Here is a 15600-nt window from a genome sequence, read left to right as displayed (position 1 = left end):
CAGCTGTCTGAGGTCACATTTGAACTCAGGTCTTCCTGACTTAAGGCCCAGCACTATATCTTCTGCTCCACCACCTAGCTGCCCCTTCCCCCAAGGACAGGTATTCATATAAGAAGATAGAAAATTGTTGTTGTCTGTCCTTCCTTTTAGAAGAGGATCAGTGACAGCCAATATGCAAAGTAAATTCAAGGAAAGGGGTGGAGCTGGAGGAGAGAGGCATCAGTCACAAAAAGAGGGTTAGGAAAAGTGTCCTATAGGAGTTGATGTTTGAGCTAAGCTTTGACAGCTGCTGGGATTCAAAGAGATGGAGATGAATAGGGTGGGGACAGCCTAAGCAAAGGCGTGGAATATGTGAGAAAATAATTATTAATAATGAATTTCAGGGCAGCTAGGTGGCGCAGTGGATAGAGCACTGGCCCTGGAGTCAGGAGGACCTGAGTTCAAATCCAGCCTCAGACACTTAACACTAGCTGTGTGACCCTGGGCAAGTCACTTAACCCCAATTGCCTCACTGGGGGGAAAAAAAAAGAATTTCTTGGAGGGAACCAGAGATCAGTTTCAATCCTTTCTCTCCCCCACATCCTCCTCCAGAAAGTCCAGTTCTTCAGGAACTTCTGCAAATCTTATCTGGGATGAACCCAAGGGAACAAAGGAAATGGAGATTAATTCTTTTGTTTAGCTAAGTGAAGAAGCCCACCTAGACACTGGAATTTGTTCTTTTGCATACTCCTTAGACTGCTCTCAAATCCTGTCAATCAATGGAACTGAATGATGCTATAACCAATTAGCTTAGATCAATGTTTAATGACCCGCCTCTATCTAAAGAGGATAAAAACCCTTGGCCACAGCGGGGTCATCCTCTTTTTGCCCTCTCCTGCCCCTCTCTCTGACCTCAATCTCCCTTGCTGCATGTTCTTCCTTTTAGGACTATATAAGTATGAAGGCCCCAGACTAGTGGGGAAGTTAGGGAGACATGGTGTCAATTCTCTACTGGTATATATGATATTAATTAATAACAAATGTTTACTGCCAAAACAGGGACAATTGTCATTAATATATAAATAGCAATAATTTTTAAAAACCCAGTTAAGAGATGGAACATCCTCTTTGAAAACCAGCCAGTAGGACTATTTAGATAAAATGTTGCAGGTGTGAAGGGGAATAATGAACAGTGACTCCAGAAAGGTAGACTGGACCCAGATTGGGAAAGGCTTCAGAAGGCTTGCAGAGGAGTTTAAGCCTAAAGGCAGAAAGAAGCCGCCAGAGTTTATTGAGCAGAATAGTGCCATGAGCAGACCTATGTTTTCTGTCAGCCAGAATACCCGGCATCATGCCTTGCAAATAGCTTTAAAAGCCATGATGTGATTGATCATCTCCTCACTTTGATCTTTCTCCCTCTAGATTGGCTTCTTTTCCTCTGCCTGCAAATACATAGTACTTAGAAATTCACCTTAGTGCTTCCTAAATAATAACATACTATATAAAATATATTCTAGGGGGTGAAATGGATGGAGTGTCAAGTCTGGAAGACTCATCTTCCTGAGTTCAAATTTGACATCAGTTACTTACTAGCTATGTGTACCTGGGCAAGTCACATAACCCTGTTTGCCTTGGTTTCCTTAAGTGTAAAATGAGTTGGAGAAGGAAATGGCAAACCTTTCCTGTATCTTTCTTTGCCAAGAAAACCCCAAATTCTGTCATAGTTGGACAGGACTGAAAAAATATTGTATAACTGAATGATAAACATAAAACATTTATTTTATAAACAAATAAAGTAAAGGTTAAGAATGGTGTTCAAATAGTCTTCCGTTAATAATGGTTAACATTTATATAGGGTTTTAAATTTTAAAAAGTGTTTTAGATACAAGTGAGCCTTACAGAAACTCTGTGATAAGCATTGCAGGGGTAATTATCTTGATTTTATTTATTTAAAGAGGTAAGGTGATATATCCATAGTCTCATAGCTAATAATCATCTGGGAGGAAGGAAATAAGCATTTATTATGTACCAACTATGTGGAAGGAATTGTGTTAAGCACTTACAAATATTATCTCATTTGATTTAAGCCACGTCAGTTTAGCACACTGTCCACTACAGTACCCGGCCTTTCAGGCCTCTCCCTGTCTTCTGTTTTTCTCTTCCCCTTCACTGCTTGAAGACAAGGTCCCCTAGAGTAGGAAACTGTCTCATTCCTGTGTTTTTATCCATAGTGTCATAGAAAGTCACAGAGTAGCCACTTTTTAAAAATTCTTCTTGGTTGATTTTTTAAATTTCAGGTAGAAGACGTTGTAATTTACTGCTTCCACTTTCTCACAACCAACCTTCTCAATCCTCTGCAATCTGACTTTTTTCCATAGCCTTCCACCTCATCACTACCCTTTGCCTTTCTGATGGGAGGGTGGGGCTATAAACACCAAACCTCCCTTTAAGGAGAGCTCAGCTCAGACTTCTCATTTCTCACATGGCTGCACTACTTTGGTGTATCCCTGACTGACTTCTTCACTATAACCCCTCATCAAGTACTTTCTCCTTTTCTCTTTTTCCCCCTCCCCCACTTAGCTTCTGTGTGCATCATCTTCCCCAACTAGATTGTAAACTCCTTGAGGACTGGGACTGTTTTTCAATTTTTGTGTCTTTATCCCCAGCACATACTACAGTGCCTGGTACATAGCAGGAGCTTAATAAATGTTTATTGATTAATTGTTTCATTTCTAACTGTTTTCCTGAAATTTCTGTCAACAATGTAACCAATAACCTTCTAACTGAATATTCCAGTAATCTCATTTTACCCTTCTTAAACTTTCAGCAACATTTGACATTTCTCCCTGTTGGGATTCTCTTTTTCCTTGGTTTCTGTGCTCTTCTTACTTCTCCTTTGTTTCTATTGGGTTCTTTTTCTTCAGCCAAAAAGGGGGGTCCCCGATAAGGTTTTGTTGTTGGCCCTCTTTTCTCTCTACATTCTCCTTTCCTTTGGCAGTTTCATGCACATTCACAGTTTTAATTATCACCTCAATTATATACATTTAATTCCTATAACTGTCTTCCTGGTTCCATTTTCTCCCTGGATCCCCCAGTCTTAAATTTTCAGTTACTTACTGGGCATTGCTGACAGTCTTGCCAATGCTAAAACTCAATATGACCAAAATTGAAATAATAATCTTCCCAGCAACCCCCATGCCTATCTTTCATTCTAACATCCCTGTTTCTATTGATTGCATCTTTAGAAGTTCTCCATCAGGCCTTTTTTTTTGGGGGGGGGCAGAATTCCTTTTTCCCTTCTTCCAATTAATTGCCCAGTTCTATTGATTTTATCCCCATAATATTTTCACCCCTGTCTCCTTTTCTTTGCCTTTACTGACATCATCTTAATACAGGCTCTTATAACCCTTATCCCTAGGGGATGGTAAAAAAAAAAAAAAAGAAAAAGAAAAAAGAAGGGGTTAGACTATTCTAATGGAGACCAAGTTGGTCCTCTTGGATCTAATTTCTCCCTCTCACCAATCCCTCCTTCATGCCAAGTCTTCACACAAGTCTTCCTAATTCATAGATCTGACAAGTTCAATCCTCTACTCAAAAACCTTCTATAGGTCCCTGTTGCCTATAAAATAAAAGAGAAACTCTGGCATCTAAGCCCTTTCACAATATAATTCCAACAAATCTTTCTGACTTTATTTCATGGACTATTTCCTCTTCCCTGAGTTCATCCTTCATTCTCCTGCCTCCAGACCCGTGTGGCCTCCCATCTCCCATGCCTGCAATTAATTTCTTTTTACCTTCACATCTGCCTATTAAAATCTCTCTTTCAGGTAGCAATTCCTCCATGAGGCTGACTCCCTTCCTTCCCTCTTTTTTTTTTTTTTAGTAACCTCTAAAGTCACTCTGTTTGGTCTCTCCTATAAATTTAATTATTATTTATCTTGTACCATAGGTATTTACTTATGTTTCTCATCTCCCAATTAGATTGTAAACCTCTTGAGATTGAGTTTGTATAATTTTGTTTTTGCCTTGATAGTCCCAGAAATTTATACTTTTTATGTGCTTAGTAAATATTTGTTGAATCAAATTGGCAAAGCAGGGACTTCCTGAATGCACTTATAATCCTTGATCCTTTGGACTCTTACATGACAGAAATGTGACTTTTACTATATTGTATTTTATAGTACCCTGAGTGTAACAGCATTACACATTATGTTTTTTGTGATTTCACATGTGCAATTGATATATTGTTTGCCTTCGCAAAGGTAAGGGAGGGACAGAAGAGAAGCATAGAATTTGGGATTCAAAAATTTTTTAAATGAATGTTAATTTTTACAAGTAATTGGGAAATATTTGACAAAATAAATAAAATATATTAAAATTTTCTTCTTATGAAAAGTCTTAGAAATAATTTTTCTTTAAGTAAAAGCATGATCATCCATTAATTTGATACCTTTCAATATAAAACAGTGAGTGGATAAGTCAATCTAAAGTTTCTATTCAGTGACTTCTCACCCATGCATCTCCTATAGCATCTTGGAATACTAGTTAGGTTAATAAATGTTGGCTTTTCTCTAGTAAAGCCTTAAAATGAAAGCTTTGTTATCTTTAAAAATCTTGAGGCTGGCGTTTTCATTTAGATATTAGTTTCGTGCTTCTGTCCCAGTGGTTTCAGTACATGATTTGCTAATGACAGGAAATAGAAGAAAGGATAGTTTGACCTTGACCATGCCTGGTGAAATTGAGAAGAATAGACAGGTAATATGAATACTTAGGTCAAGGAAACCTGCTTTTCCTTCAGCTACGTGAGTAATTAAAGCTATGAAGATGTCACTGTCATAAAAATAACATTGTTCATGTTTTTCCTTTATCTCAGGTACCTTCTCAAACCAGATTTCATGCGACGGCCAGATCGAACATTTGATCCTTTCTCTGAAACACCTGTAGATGGTGTTATTGCAGCAACTTGTTCAGTGCAGGTAAAGACTGGTCTTTCTTACATTTTAGAGTAATCCAAATGTTATATATGCTAGCTTTAAAAAAGTCATATTTAGGGACAGCTAGGTGGTACAGTGGATAAAGTACCAGCCCTGGATTCAGCAGGACCTGAGTTCAAATATGACCTCAGACACTTGACACTTACTAGCTTAAGTGACCCTGGGCAAGTCACTTAACACTCATTGTGCCACAAAAAACAAAAACAAAAATGTCATATTTATTGCAGATGCACATAAACTCAGGGAGTTCTATTGACTTGGTTTTTTACTTGTTATTATTTCACTCTTTCTTAAGACATCTGTGTTTATAAAGGATGAGTATAATGTTCTGTAGTCTAATTAGAAATGATGGATCACTCATTTAAAACATGCCAATAAATTATAAGAGATGCCCTGTTTCCTATGGTTTCTGAAACCTGTCCAGCAGTAGAACAGGATGCCTCATGAGGTAATGAGCTCTCCATTACGGGAGGTAGTCAAGACAAGATTAGATGATCATTTAATAAGGGATACTGAAAAAGATTCTTAAATTGATAATATTGAAGTAAGGGGAAATTTGAGGGTCCAATTGATATCAAGACAAACCCTACTGGGACAACAGAATAATTGTTATTTGTGGTTAATGAATTTCTGTAAAATAATAACTTTATATTGGGTTTTGACTTTGGACCATTTCATCCTTTGGTACTTGCATTGTATTAATAAATATGAATCTGTATAGCTATATAAAAATTTAGTATTAAAACTTAAATATTTTCAGAAGTCCCAGGAATTATATTACCTTTACCTATATTTTTAAATCATTTATAATTTAATTCACTTCTTAGAAGTCCTGAATTTCAGGTCCTCTGAAAAAGCTTTGTCAAATAAATTATAGACTATAAAAATATACAAACTAAGCCCAAATACAGCATATAGAATAGGAAAATAAGTTAGCCTTTACTATGTAACCATCATGTTTGTTTAATATGTTTGTTGTTTTTCAGTCATGTCTGACACTTCCTGACCCCATTTGGGGTTTTCTTGGCAAGGATACTAGAGTGGTGTGCTTGCTTCGGCAATGCATATACTAAAATTGGAATGATACAGAAAAGATTAGCATGGCCCCTGCGCAAGGATGACACGCAAATTTATGAAGCGTTCCATATTTAAAACAAACAAAAATAAGGTTACTGGTGTGGTTTGCCATTTCCTTCTCCAGATAATTTTACAGATGAGGAATTGAGGTAAACAGGGTTAAGTGACTTGCCTAGGGTAATACAGCTAATAAGTGTCTGAGGCCAGGTTTGAACATACAAAAAGGTGTCTTTCTGACTCCAGGCTCCTAACTCTATCTACTGTGCCACCTTGCTGTCCCTTTGGTTACTACTATAGGATTTTTTTTTTTTTGGTGGGGCTATGAGGGTTAAGTGACTTGCCCAGGGTCACACAGCTAGTAAGTGTTAAGTGTCTAGGGTCAGATTTGAACTCAGATTCTCCTGAATCCAGGGCTGGTGCTTTATCCACTGTGCCACCTAGCTGCCCCTAGGAATTTTTTTAATAGCAAAATTCATGAACTGTGACTCAGTTTTGACCCTACGGGATCTGAAATTTCATCTTTATGAGAAACTCCCATTGTGAAATCTCCTTCCACCAATGCAGATTGGCCACCTGTCTATAATTTATGATAGGTTTTTTTTTTGAGATTTTTGGGGGGCAGGGGGTGGGGAGAGATCAGTGAAGAGAGTTAAGTACTTTGCCCATGGCCATACAGATAGAATAGCCAGGGGGCAGCTAGATGGCACAGTGGATAGAGCGCTGGCCCTGGAGTCAGGAGGACCTGAGTTCAAATGTGGCCTCAGACACTTAACACTTACTGGCTGTGTGACCCTGGGCAAGTCACTTAACCCCAATTGCCTCACCAGATAGAATAGCCAGTGTTAGGACCAGAGTCTTCCTGACTCTGAAGTCAATCCCCTATCCATACCTTTATCATGCTTTATACTTTTTTCAAAATACATTCATATTCATTACAATCTTTGATATATACTTCATAATATTTTTTAATTTTTAAAATATTATATCTTATACCAGGCTCAGTAAACATTCTCACAGAGATCCACAATCCTAACCAGGGCTAAAGGTCTTATTGAAATTAATATTTAGCTAGGTTTTATATAGTGCTTTAAGGTTTGCAGACTGCTTCTACAGATGAGATGGCATAAGAGAACCAAGAGCACTTGACTGGGGTTCAGGAAGGATTGGAAGTGAAGCTCGCCTCAACCCTTGATGAGGTGTGTCACCTTGGGCGAGCCTTCCCCCTGCCCAGGGCCTCATTCTGTAAAATGAAAGGGGTTGGATGAAATCATCTCCTACACACCTTCCAACTCTGATTTCACTGATCCTTCTGTCTTCAATGAAAGTACTGTCTTCATGGCATTGGGTCAGCTGGAAATCAGGAAAGAGAGAAGCAACTTGGTACAACAACTGCCATCCCTGGCTTCTGGTCTTTGGGAGAAATAGCAGAATAGAGTGGGAGAAAGCAGTCAGATACAGTGAGAAGAACTGGGCTCTGGTCCTGGCTTGCTAGAACGTTCTTAACTTTAAGACCTTGGGCAAGACGCTTCCTACACTCAGCCTCAGGTTCTGCAACATGATTGTGTTGGGCTAGGGTTAGGTCTCTTTTCCTTCTAATAGTCAGTGTTCTTTGTTCTAACTCTGTGATCTAAAGGCCCTTCTGGCTCTAGCATTCTGAGTTTTAATGGCCCTTCCAGGTCTGCTATCTTCTGGTACAATCATAAACTATCTGGAGCTGGAAAATTTGTCATTATATCCTCACAACAATGCTGGGAGAGGGGCAGCTAGGTGGCGCAGTGGATAGAGCACCGGCCCTGGATTCAGGAGGACCTGAGTTCAAATCCGGCCTCAGACACTTAACAATTACTAGCTGTGTCACCCTGGGCAAGTCACTTAACCCCAATTTCCTCACAAAAACAAAAGAAAACAAAACAATGCTGGGAGACAGGTGCTATTATTATCCCCATTTTCCAGATGAGGAAGCTGAAACAGAGAGGTCATATAACATACCTTAGGGTCATATGGCTATTAAGAATCTGAGGTTGGATTTGAACTCAAGTCTTCCTGACTCCATGTCCAGCACTTTATCCAGTGTGCAGGTCTAGTAGGACTACTATTCACAAATCTGTTCACTATATACTACTATATATGTTATCTAGAGCAGTGATATCCAAGTCAAATTGAAACAGATCCTACAGGTGTCATTGAGTTAGAAAACCACAAATTAACATTATCTCTGTTGCATTATATTTTGTTAAACATTTTCCAGTTACATTTTTTTCCAATTACATTTAAAACTCATTCTGCAAGGTTGACAGCCCTGACCTAAATTTTAGTCTTAAGCTGAAATGATTCATTTTATCTAGAATTATTTATATTGAGAATCATATAAGAATCCCATATAAGTATTGGATCCAATGTTGCTATCTAGCTAGTAAGCCAGTGTCCTTATCTTAATATAGTTGAATGTGGGGGCTTCAGGAGTTAGAGTGAATGGGATTTGTTCATGTTTAAAACATTCAAGCACTGTTCTCATCAGAGTTTTATTTTCATTTCAGGTCATATCAGGGCAATTCTTATCTGATAAGAAAATCGGTACGTATGTAGAAGTGGATATGTACGGTTTGCCCACAGACACTATACGTAAGGAATTCCGGACGCGTATGGTTATGAACAACGGTCTCAATCCTGTTTACAATGAGGAATCATTTGTATTCCGAAAGGTAGGATATTTTCAGCATGTCTGGCTCAGTACACTAACTTTTGAGCCATATTTTAGAGCAAAGAAGATATTAGGTGTAGTGGCTGAATTAATCTGCCAGCTTTTTTTTTTTTTCTTCTTCTTCTTCTAGTGGATAAGTTCTGTAGCTGTCATATGATATTTTTTTTCTGTTTGGCTTTTCCTTCTTTTTTGGCTTTCTCCTCCTTCTTGGGGGAACCCACTTTCTTCGTTGACAATGCCTGTGCTCCAGGTATGCAGTCTGCTCAGAATGAGCCCCCGCTGGTGGACACCAACATTCCTTGGAGATGTCTTCTTCCCTGCCCTGGCAGTGGCTGGTATCTTGCACTATTCCTTCAGCCAAGAGGGCAGGTGAGATGCTGCATCCAAAGTTAAGGTCAATGTCTTTCCATGGATAAGTTGGTATGGTGCTGCTCCTCTTGATCTTGTGGCACCTGCCTCCACCTGTAGACTGTGTACATCATGTATTTTTTCCCCCCACTTATCCTGACAGTGTACACTGGATACCAAGAGAGATCGCAGTCATCATCTCAAATGTTTGGTTTTTATCTCTCAGTTGTATTTTTCCTTTATTTATTTATTGTCAATTGGAGTTTCATCAAAAATCCATGCGTCAACAGTGCTGTCTCCAAGAATGTCTGTTTTCTCTCCTAACTGTTCTGTTGTCTCACCTGATGTAATTTCTTTTTCTCTGTAGGAACAGGTTTTGGTTTTGGTTTTTCCCCAAGATGGCCATGACACTAAGCCACTTTCTATATATCATGTAATGCAGATACTCTATTTCCCTCGGCATCATCTTATAGTATTGACAGACAGTGTGTGGGAGTGGCGTGGGATTCAGAGCATCAGGGTTGAAATCCCAGCTGCCACTTGTTTGCTACCTGTGTGACCCAGGGTTAGTCACTTAACCTCATCATAAGTCTCAGTTTTCCCATTTAAAAAAATGAGAGGAATGAACTAGATGGGTGAACTAGGATTTCTTCTAGCTCTAAATCTCTGATCCCTAATCTCCCTTTGAATTATAAATACTACAATTCTAATAATTTACAGTTGCTAATTAAAGTAGAATAATTTTCTTTCTGTGTCCAAATACTAGCAAATGTGCCTAAGCAATTCAGCAGGCTCAGTGCAGATGAAGCTAGCTCATTCAGACCATTTTGAATTCTGGTGTGTCTGTTGGGTTCTTTACCTACATAACCCTTAATCTTATTTCTGTATCCTCTGTAAGGTGGTATCTGATAGATATATATAGATATATATGTATGTATATGTACATATACATATATATGTTTGTGTGTACACACACACACACACACACACACACACAAATATAAATCCTTCATCTCTTTATAAACTGTTGTTTTCCTGGTTGCCATAGCTGGATCTATTGATGGTAGGAGGAATATTCCTTGATATAACTAAACCTCCACACATATTTCTGAAAATGTAAAGAGATAATTAATAAGAATAAGAATAGATGGCATTTATATGTCACATTAAGGTTTGCCAAGGGCTTTGCACATATTTGGAAAGCAAAGTGGTGCAATGAATAGACTGCTAGACCTGGAGTCAAGGGGACTTGAGTTCAAATCCAGTCTCAGACATTTACCAGCTTTGTAATTTTGGGCAAGTCACTTAACCTTTGTTTACCTCAGTTTCCTCATCTATCCAGTGGAGATAATAACACATACTTCTCAGGGTTGTTGTAAGGATCAAATAAGATAATATTTGTTGAGAATTTTGTAAACCCTCACATGCTATATAAATGCTTATTGTTATTACTGTTATTATCATTATCATCATCATTATTATTATTATTACTTTTGAACCACTTGACATTCCTATCAGTCTGGTACTACAGATATTATTATCCCCATTTTCCAGATGTTAGAACTGAGGCTAGGAGAGGCTGCAGAATCAACTCTCTGATTTGGAAAAGGTTGCTTTGTCCAGCCTATACCTAAAAAAAAAAAAAAAAGATTCCCCTCTGCCCCATCATCCCTCCTTTGGTTGAGGCATTTCATTCCACTTTTAAGTAGATATAATTTTCCTCCTTTACTCAAGCCTAAATTTTACTCCTCACAATGACCACCTTTTCCTCCTAATTCTGGTTTCATTCAAAAAAAAAGTTTATTCTTTTTTCATGTGTTATCCTTATTATAATTAGGTGATTTGCTCATAGTCGCACAGCTACAAAATATCAGAGGCAAAGTTTGAATCCAGGTCTGACTCTAAACCCAACACTCTTTGTGCTGCCACAGACCCTCTCGATGATGAACTTAGAAAACTGAGAAACATAGAAACATCTATTTTTCATAATATGATCTGACCGTGGCATATACATAATTATTTTTATCATTTTAGAACTAAAATTCTCCTTCACTTCATAATACAACTTGCAGTAACTTGCATTAAAAAAAAATAACAAAATAAAGCTTTTTTTTTTCTTCTTTCCTTTGCAGTAACCCCCATGAAGTTAGTATCTACCTTAGAGGGAACCCATATAGGCAGTGGTTAAAGTATTAATTGAATCTCAGGCTTTCACTTAATCCCGATGAGGACAGATTAGGATTGAATGGGTTTTCTATAGGCCATTAAGCCATTCTGCCTATCTTTAGCCAGAATGTTCAACTTGACCCAGATGAGCCAACTCCTCCCATGCCAGTGAGAAGGCCCTCACTGACTCCAGAAGGTACAAAATGTGTGGAGTTTTGTTTTATTGTCTTGCTATTTTGTATTAGAATAAAGCTTCTGCCATTTAAACTCAGATTTTTGTGTCCAGTCATTCTGTTTAGAGTGAAAGGAGATGTCCTAGGGAGGTTAGAATATGTTATGATTCATGGCTGGTGATTTTTTTTTCAGCTTAATGAGCACAAAATTTGCTCCAAGATTTCTATATTTGGGGGGCCTAATACATATGGCCTGCTTTGATGGATTACTTTTCTTTATGATATGGATAATTATTTCAAGGGTATTTTCCATACCCTAAAAATGATGAGAGACAAACATTAGGAGGCAGGCGCTGTGGTAGGAGAAACAGTATTGTACTAGGAATTGGGGGACCTGGGTGCTAGTCCTGGCTGCGGCACTAACTTGCCACATAACCTTGAACAAATCACTCTCTGTTTTATTTTCTTCATCAGAAAAATAAGCAGACGGGACTAAATTCTGTATAAGTTCTTTTCTAGCTCTAAAATGCCTTGACTTTTTGACAAATGATTTCCCAACAATTTATTAGAAAATCTATCTGACACTAGCAAGCTTAAAGATGTTCAGTGAATATATATTGTGTCTGGTGATGGTAGAGTAGCCAAAACTATACTGTCAGGGCCCTAAGTGACTAGAACAATGACACTTGAGAACTGGCTGTGTTCTATAGGTCTGTGAAAACCTCCTTTTCTTTGATTAACAGGTAATCCTCCCAGATCTGGCTGTCTTGAGAATAGCAGTGTATGATGACAACAACAGGCTGATTGGTCAAAGAATCCTTCCCCTCGATGGCCTACAGGCAGGCTACAGGCACATTTCTCTTCGAAATGAAGGGAACAAACCATTATCACTGCCAACTGTTTTCTGCAACATTGTGCTTAAAACATATGTGCCCGATGGTTTTGGAGGTAAGGTAAACATTTACAAGTGGATTATGGTATGTAGGTTTTCCAAAAGCCAAGAATTTGAAAAGCCCCCAAAACAACAGGTTCATATATTCAGAAATGCAGGGTCATCTTTGAGGCAGGCACCCTCTCATTTTACTGTTCAGGAAATACATCCAGAGAAATCAACTGACTTACCTGAGGTCACATTGGGAATTAGTGGCAATGTTGTGATTTAAACTCAGGCCCTCTGACAACAATATAACACCTTTCCCACTGTGCCACGCTGAGAAATTCTACTAACAAAAAAAATGACTTTAGATAAATTACTTAACTTTTCTCAGCTTCACTATTATCATTGATAAAATGAGAAGGTTTGGACTAGATAAGAAAGCCTACGTGTAGGAGTCTCTTATTGTAAGTTGCTATCAATGCTTGCAAATGTGTTTAATAAACGGTACATCCGAGCTGGGAGACAAAGCAAACTAAAGAGTAGCAGCATCTACACAAAACTTTACCTACAGAAATTGGATTTATCCATCTCTGGTCTGTCTTTTCCTTCAAATCCACAAGGGGGTGCTGCTTTAACAGGAGTTCTATCAGGGAACCAAGAGCTATGGTCTACAGAAAAAAAACTTGAAACAAACTGTGAACCAAAAACCACAGTGAGCTGAACATTTCAGTTAAACCCCAGCTGAATCCATTTAAAAAATTAAACCACTTAAACTTACAAAAGATTACCAAAAACAAACATTCAGCCAATCTGAACCTATAGATTTAAAAAATCTGTCAACTAGAACATTGCAGTTATCTCAGCAGAAACATGGATTATAGTGTTGTAAAGATGATGCAGCCCTACTACTCTCACTCTACCAATGGAGAAACTAATGCCCAACAAGATCACTCCTTGTCCAAGGGCACATATGTATTGCCCAGTCCATATTTGATGTATGCATTGATGCTCATCTATCCAGTAAAATTTGAGCACCTTGTGGATAATAACCACATCTTGTATTCTAAGCACATTACAAAGGCTCTTGAAACAGGTGGGCGTTTAATTAATGTTGAATTTTTCTGGAATTCATACTTCCAGAAACTGTATAACTTTACCAATTTCAACACTGCTCCAAAGTAGCAGGAAGTCAAAGAGACCTCGGAGTGGCAAAAACCTGTTCATTGGAGAAGCAGATTCAGCATCAAATGATGATATGTAAAATAAAGCAGCAAATCAGACGGGAGAAAAAACGAGGCAAACAGAAGAGGGAGGATATGGAGCAAAAGCAAACAGCCTGAAGAATCCTTAGGAGCAGTACTGTGTGTGCCAAAGCATCAAAAAGTCCTATACACCTCAGCCACCAGAGAGAGTGTCACTGTATAAGAGCACAATATACTAATTATGTACTATTCATAGCAATGACTATGAGTCAGCAAGAGCAGGTTAAATTATGTTCTCTGTTCTTTGTTTAAGAAAGCAGGGAAAGTGTGGTACATTTTAGAAATGTTTCCATTAAAAATGGTTAAATTTTTAAGCTTTGACATTTAGTGGGCTAAGCTTAATTTATCTATAAAATCACTTGAGTGGAATATTTCATTGTCCTATAGTGCTAGATAAATGAGACCTTCATATGATCATGAGATGATTTAGAACTTTCTAGACTTAGTCCAAAAGTATTTAGAAATGGGGCAGCTAGGTGGCGCAGTGGATGGAGCACTGGCCCTGGAGTTAGGAAGACCTGAGTTCAAATCTGGCCTCAGACCCTTGACATTTACTAGCTGTGTGGCCCTGGGCAAGTCACTTAACCCCAATTGCCTCACCCCCCCCCCCCAAAAAAAAACCCAAACAAACAAAAAAAAGTATTTAGAAACCTTGAGGCTAGACTGTTCATTCTTTAGTTAAGTAACGATTTGGATAATTTTCCCTAATCCTAGGACTTTTTCAAGTTTCCCACATTTAGTACATTGGACATCATAATTGTAATCCTTGTCTTTCCATGCTGGTGATGAACCTGCAGTTAATTGTTTAGTCTTAAGTTAAATATTCACCCAGTACTTGATCAGGGATTCTTGGTTATTCATTTACCTTCAAGGCCAAAGAAGAAACATGGTAGGTCAAAATTGACTTTATTGGATCTTACTGAAACTTAACTCAAAAGTAGGGTAAGGGCTTCCATTTCCTTAGTTTATATGCAGTCCCTTGATATACCCAAAAATAAATCATTGGTTTTGGCACTGGGAATTCATTTCAGGTCTTTATCTGTTGGAAACTGGAGCCATGGAAATCAGAGTATCAAATATCTTTGAAACCCTTGTATATACAAATATCAAATTAAGTTCTGACTTGACTTTAAGTACAATTCAAAATTACTATTATGGGAGAATGCTTTAGAGGCAGTGATGTCAAATTCAAATAGGAACAGATTCCCTGCAGTCATTATATCAACTTAGAAAATCACAAATTAACATTATCTATATTGTATTTTATGAGGCTCCCAAGTTGGACACCCTGGTCAATTTCAAAGGACAAATTCAAAATGAAACTCCCAATCTTAATCATATATACATATCAGCATTCTCAGTAGACAGGCCATGGGCAAAAGCATTACCATTTCCCTGGGCCAGTGAAACTTTATGGAAATTCTTTCCTGCTTAGAATGTAGGAAATTATTCTATGACAGCTATACTTAGTGTTATAGAACATAGGAGAATGACTCAGGCTGGAGATTTTATGCAGAGAAATAAAGTTCAATACCAAGGGGCAGCCATCTTTTTTTCATGGTACACATGAGATAATGCCCTTTTAAAGACATTAACAAGGGAATATATATTCTTATTTAACAAGATGCTTTTAATAAGCTACTTGCTCCTTGTGACCAATTTGACTCATTTGGGAAATCAGGTCCCTCTTTGAGAGCATAAGGTTTTGGTCCCTAAAATTATTTGTTCACAATTTTCCAGAGAGCACATTGGCTTTGATAGCCTTTGAGGGTCATTCATTAAGTTCATTTATAGTCCTTGTCTTAACTTTTGTCTTCTGAGGAAATGCCATGGACCCCCAAGCTTCTGTATTTTAAAATACATTTAATTAAATACTTTTCCTGGCATTGTCTTGCCTTGTTACAAATGAATTAAAACATCCTCAAAGGCACTTATTAAATTTTCCCAAATGGCCTTACCATTTTCTAGAGAAATACTCTTTCTATGAAATCTGAATCCTAGGCATGGATCCACTCTAAATGTT

At 38.0% G+C, this 15600-nt stretch overlaps 1 protein-coding gene and 1 non-coding gene across 6 annotated transcripts in view; both read left to right on the top strand.

Annotated features, from left to right (window-relative positions):
* The window catches only part of PLCB4 (phospholipase C beta 4), a 381108-nt gene that overhangs the window by 311516 nt on the left and 53992 nt on the right, over positions 1–15600 (top strand). For all 5 annotated transcript variants that reach the window (XM_043986572.1, XM_043986571.1, XM_043986575.1 and 2 more), the window contains 3 exons: positions 4853–4955; positions 8588–8752; positions 12182–12386. In XM_043986572.1, coding sequence (XP_043842507.1) covers positions 4853–4955; positions 8588–8752; positions 12182–12386 — 473 coding nt within the window. The remainder of the gene's footprint in view (positions 1–4852; positions 4956–8587; positions 8753–12181; positions 12387–15600) is intronic.
* Positions 6021–6125, top strand: LOC122744805. Its single transcript, XR_006355149.1, has one exon. It is a non-coding gene; the product is annotated as a U6 spliceosomal RNA (small nuclear RNA).

Source organism: Dromiciops gliroides, chromosome 2 (assembly GCF_019393635.1).
Source record: "Dromiciops gliroides isolate mDroGli1 chromosome 2, mDroGli1.pri, whole genome shotgun sequence".
NCBI lineage: Eukaryota > Metazoa > Chordata > Mammalia > Microbiotheria > Microbiotheriidae > Dromiciops > Dromiciops gliroides.
This window is presented reverse-complemented; position numbering and strand designations above follow the sequence as displayed.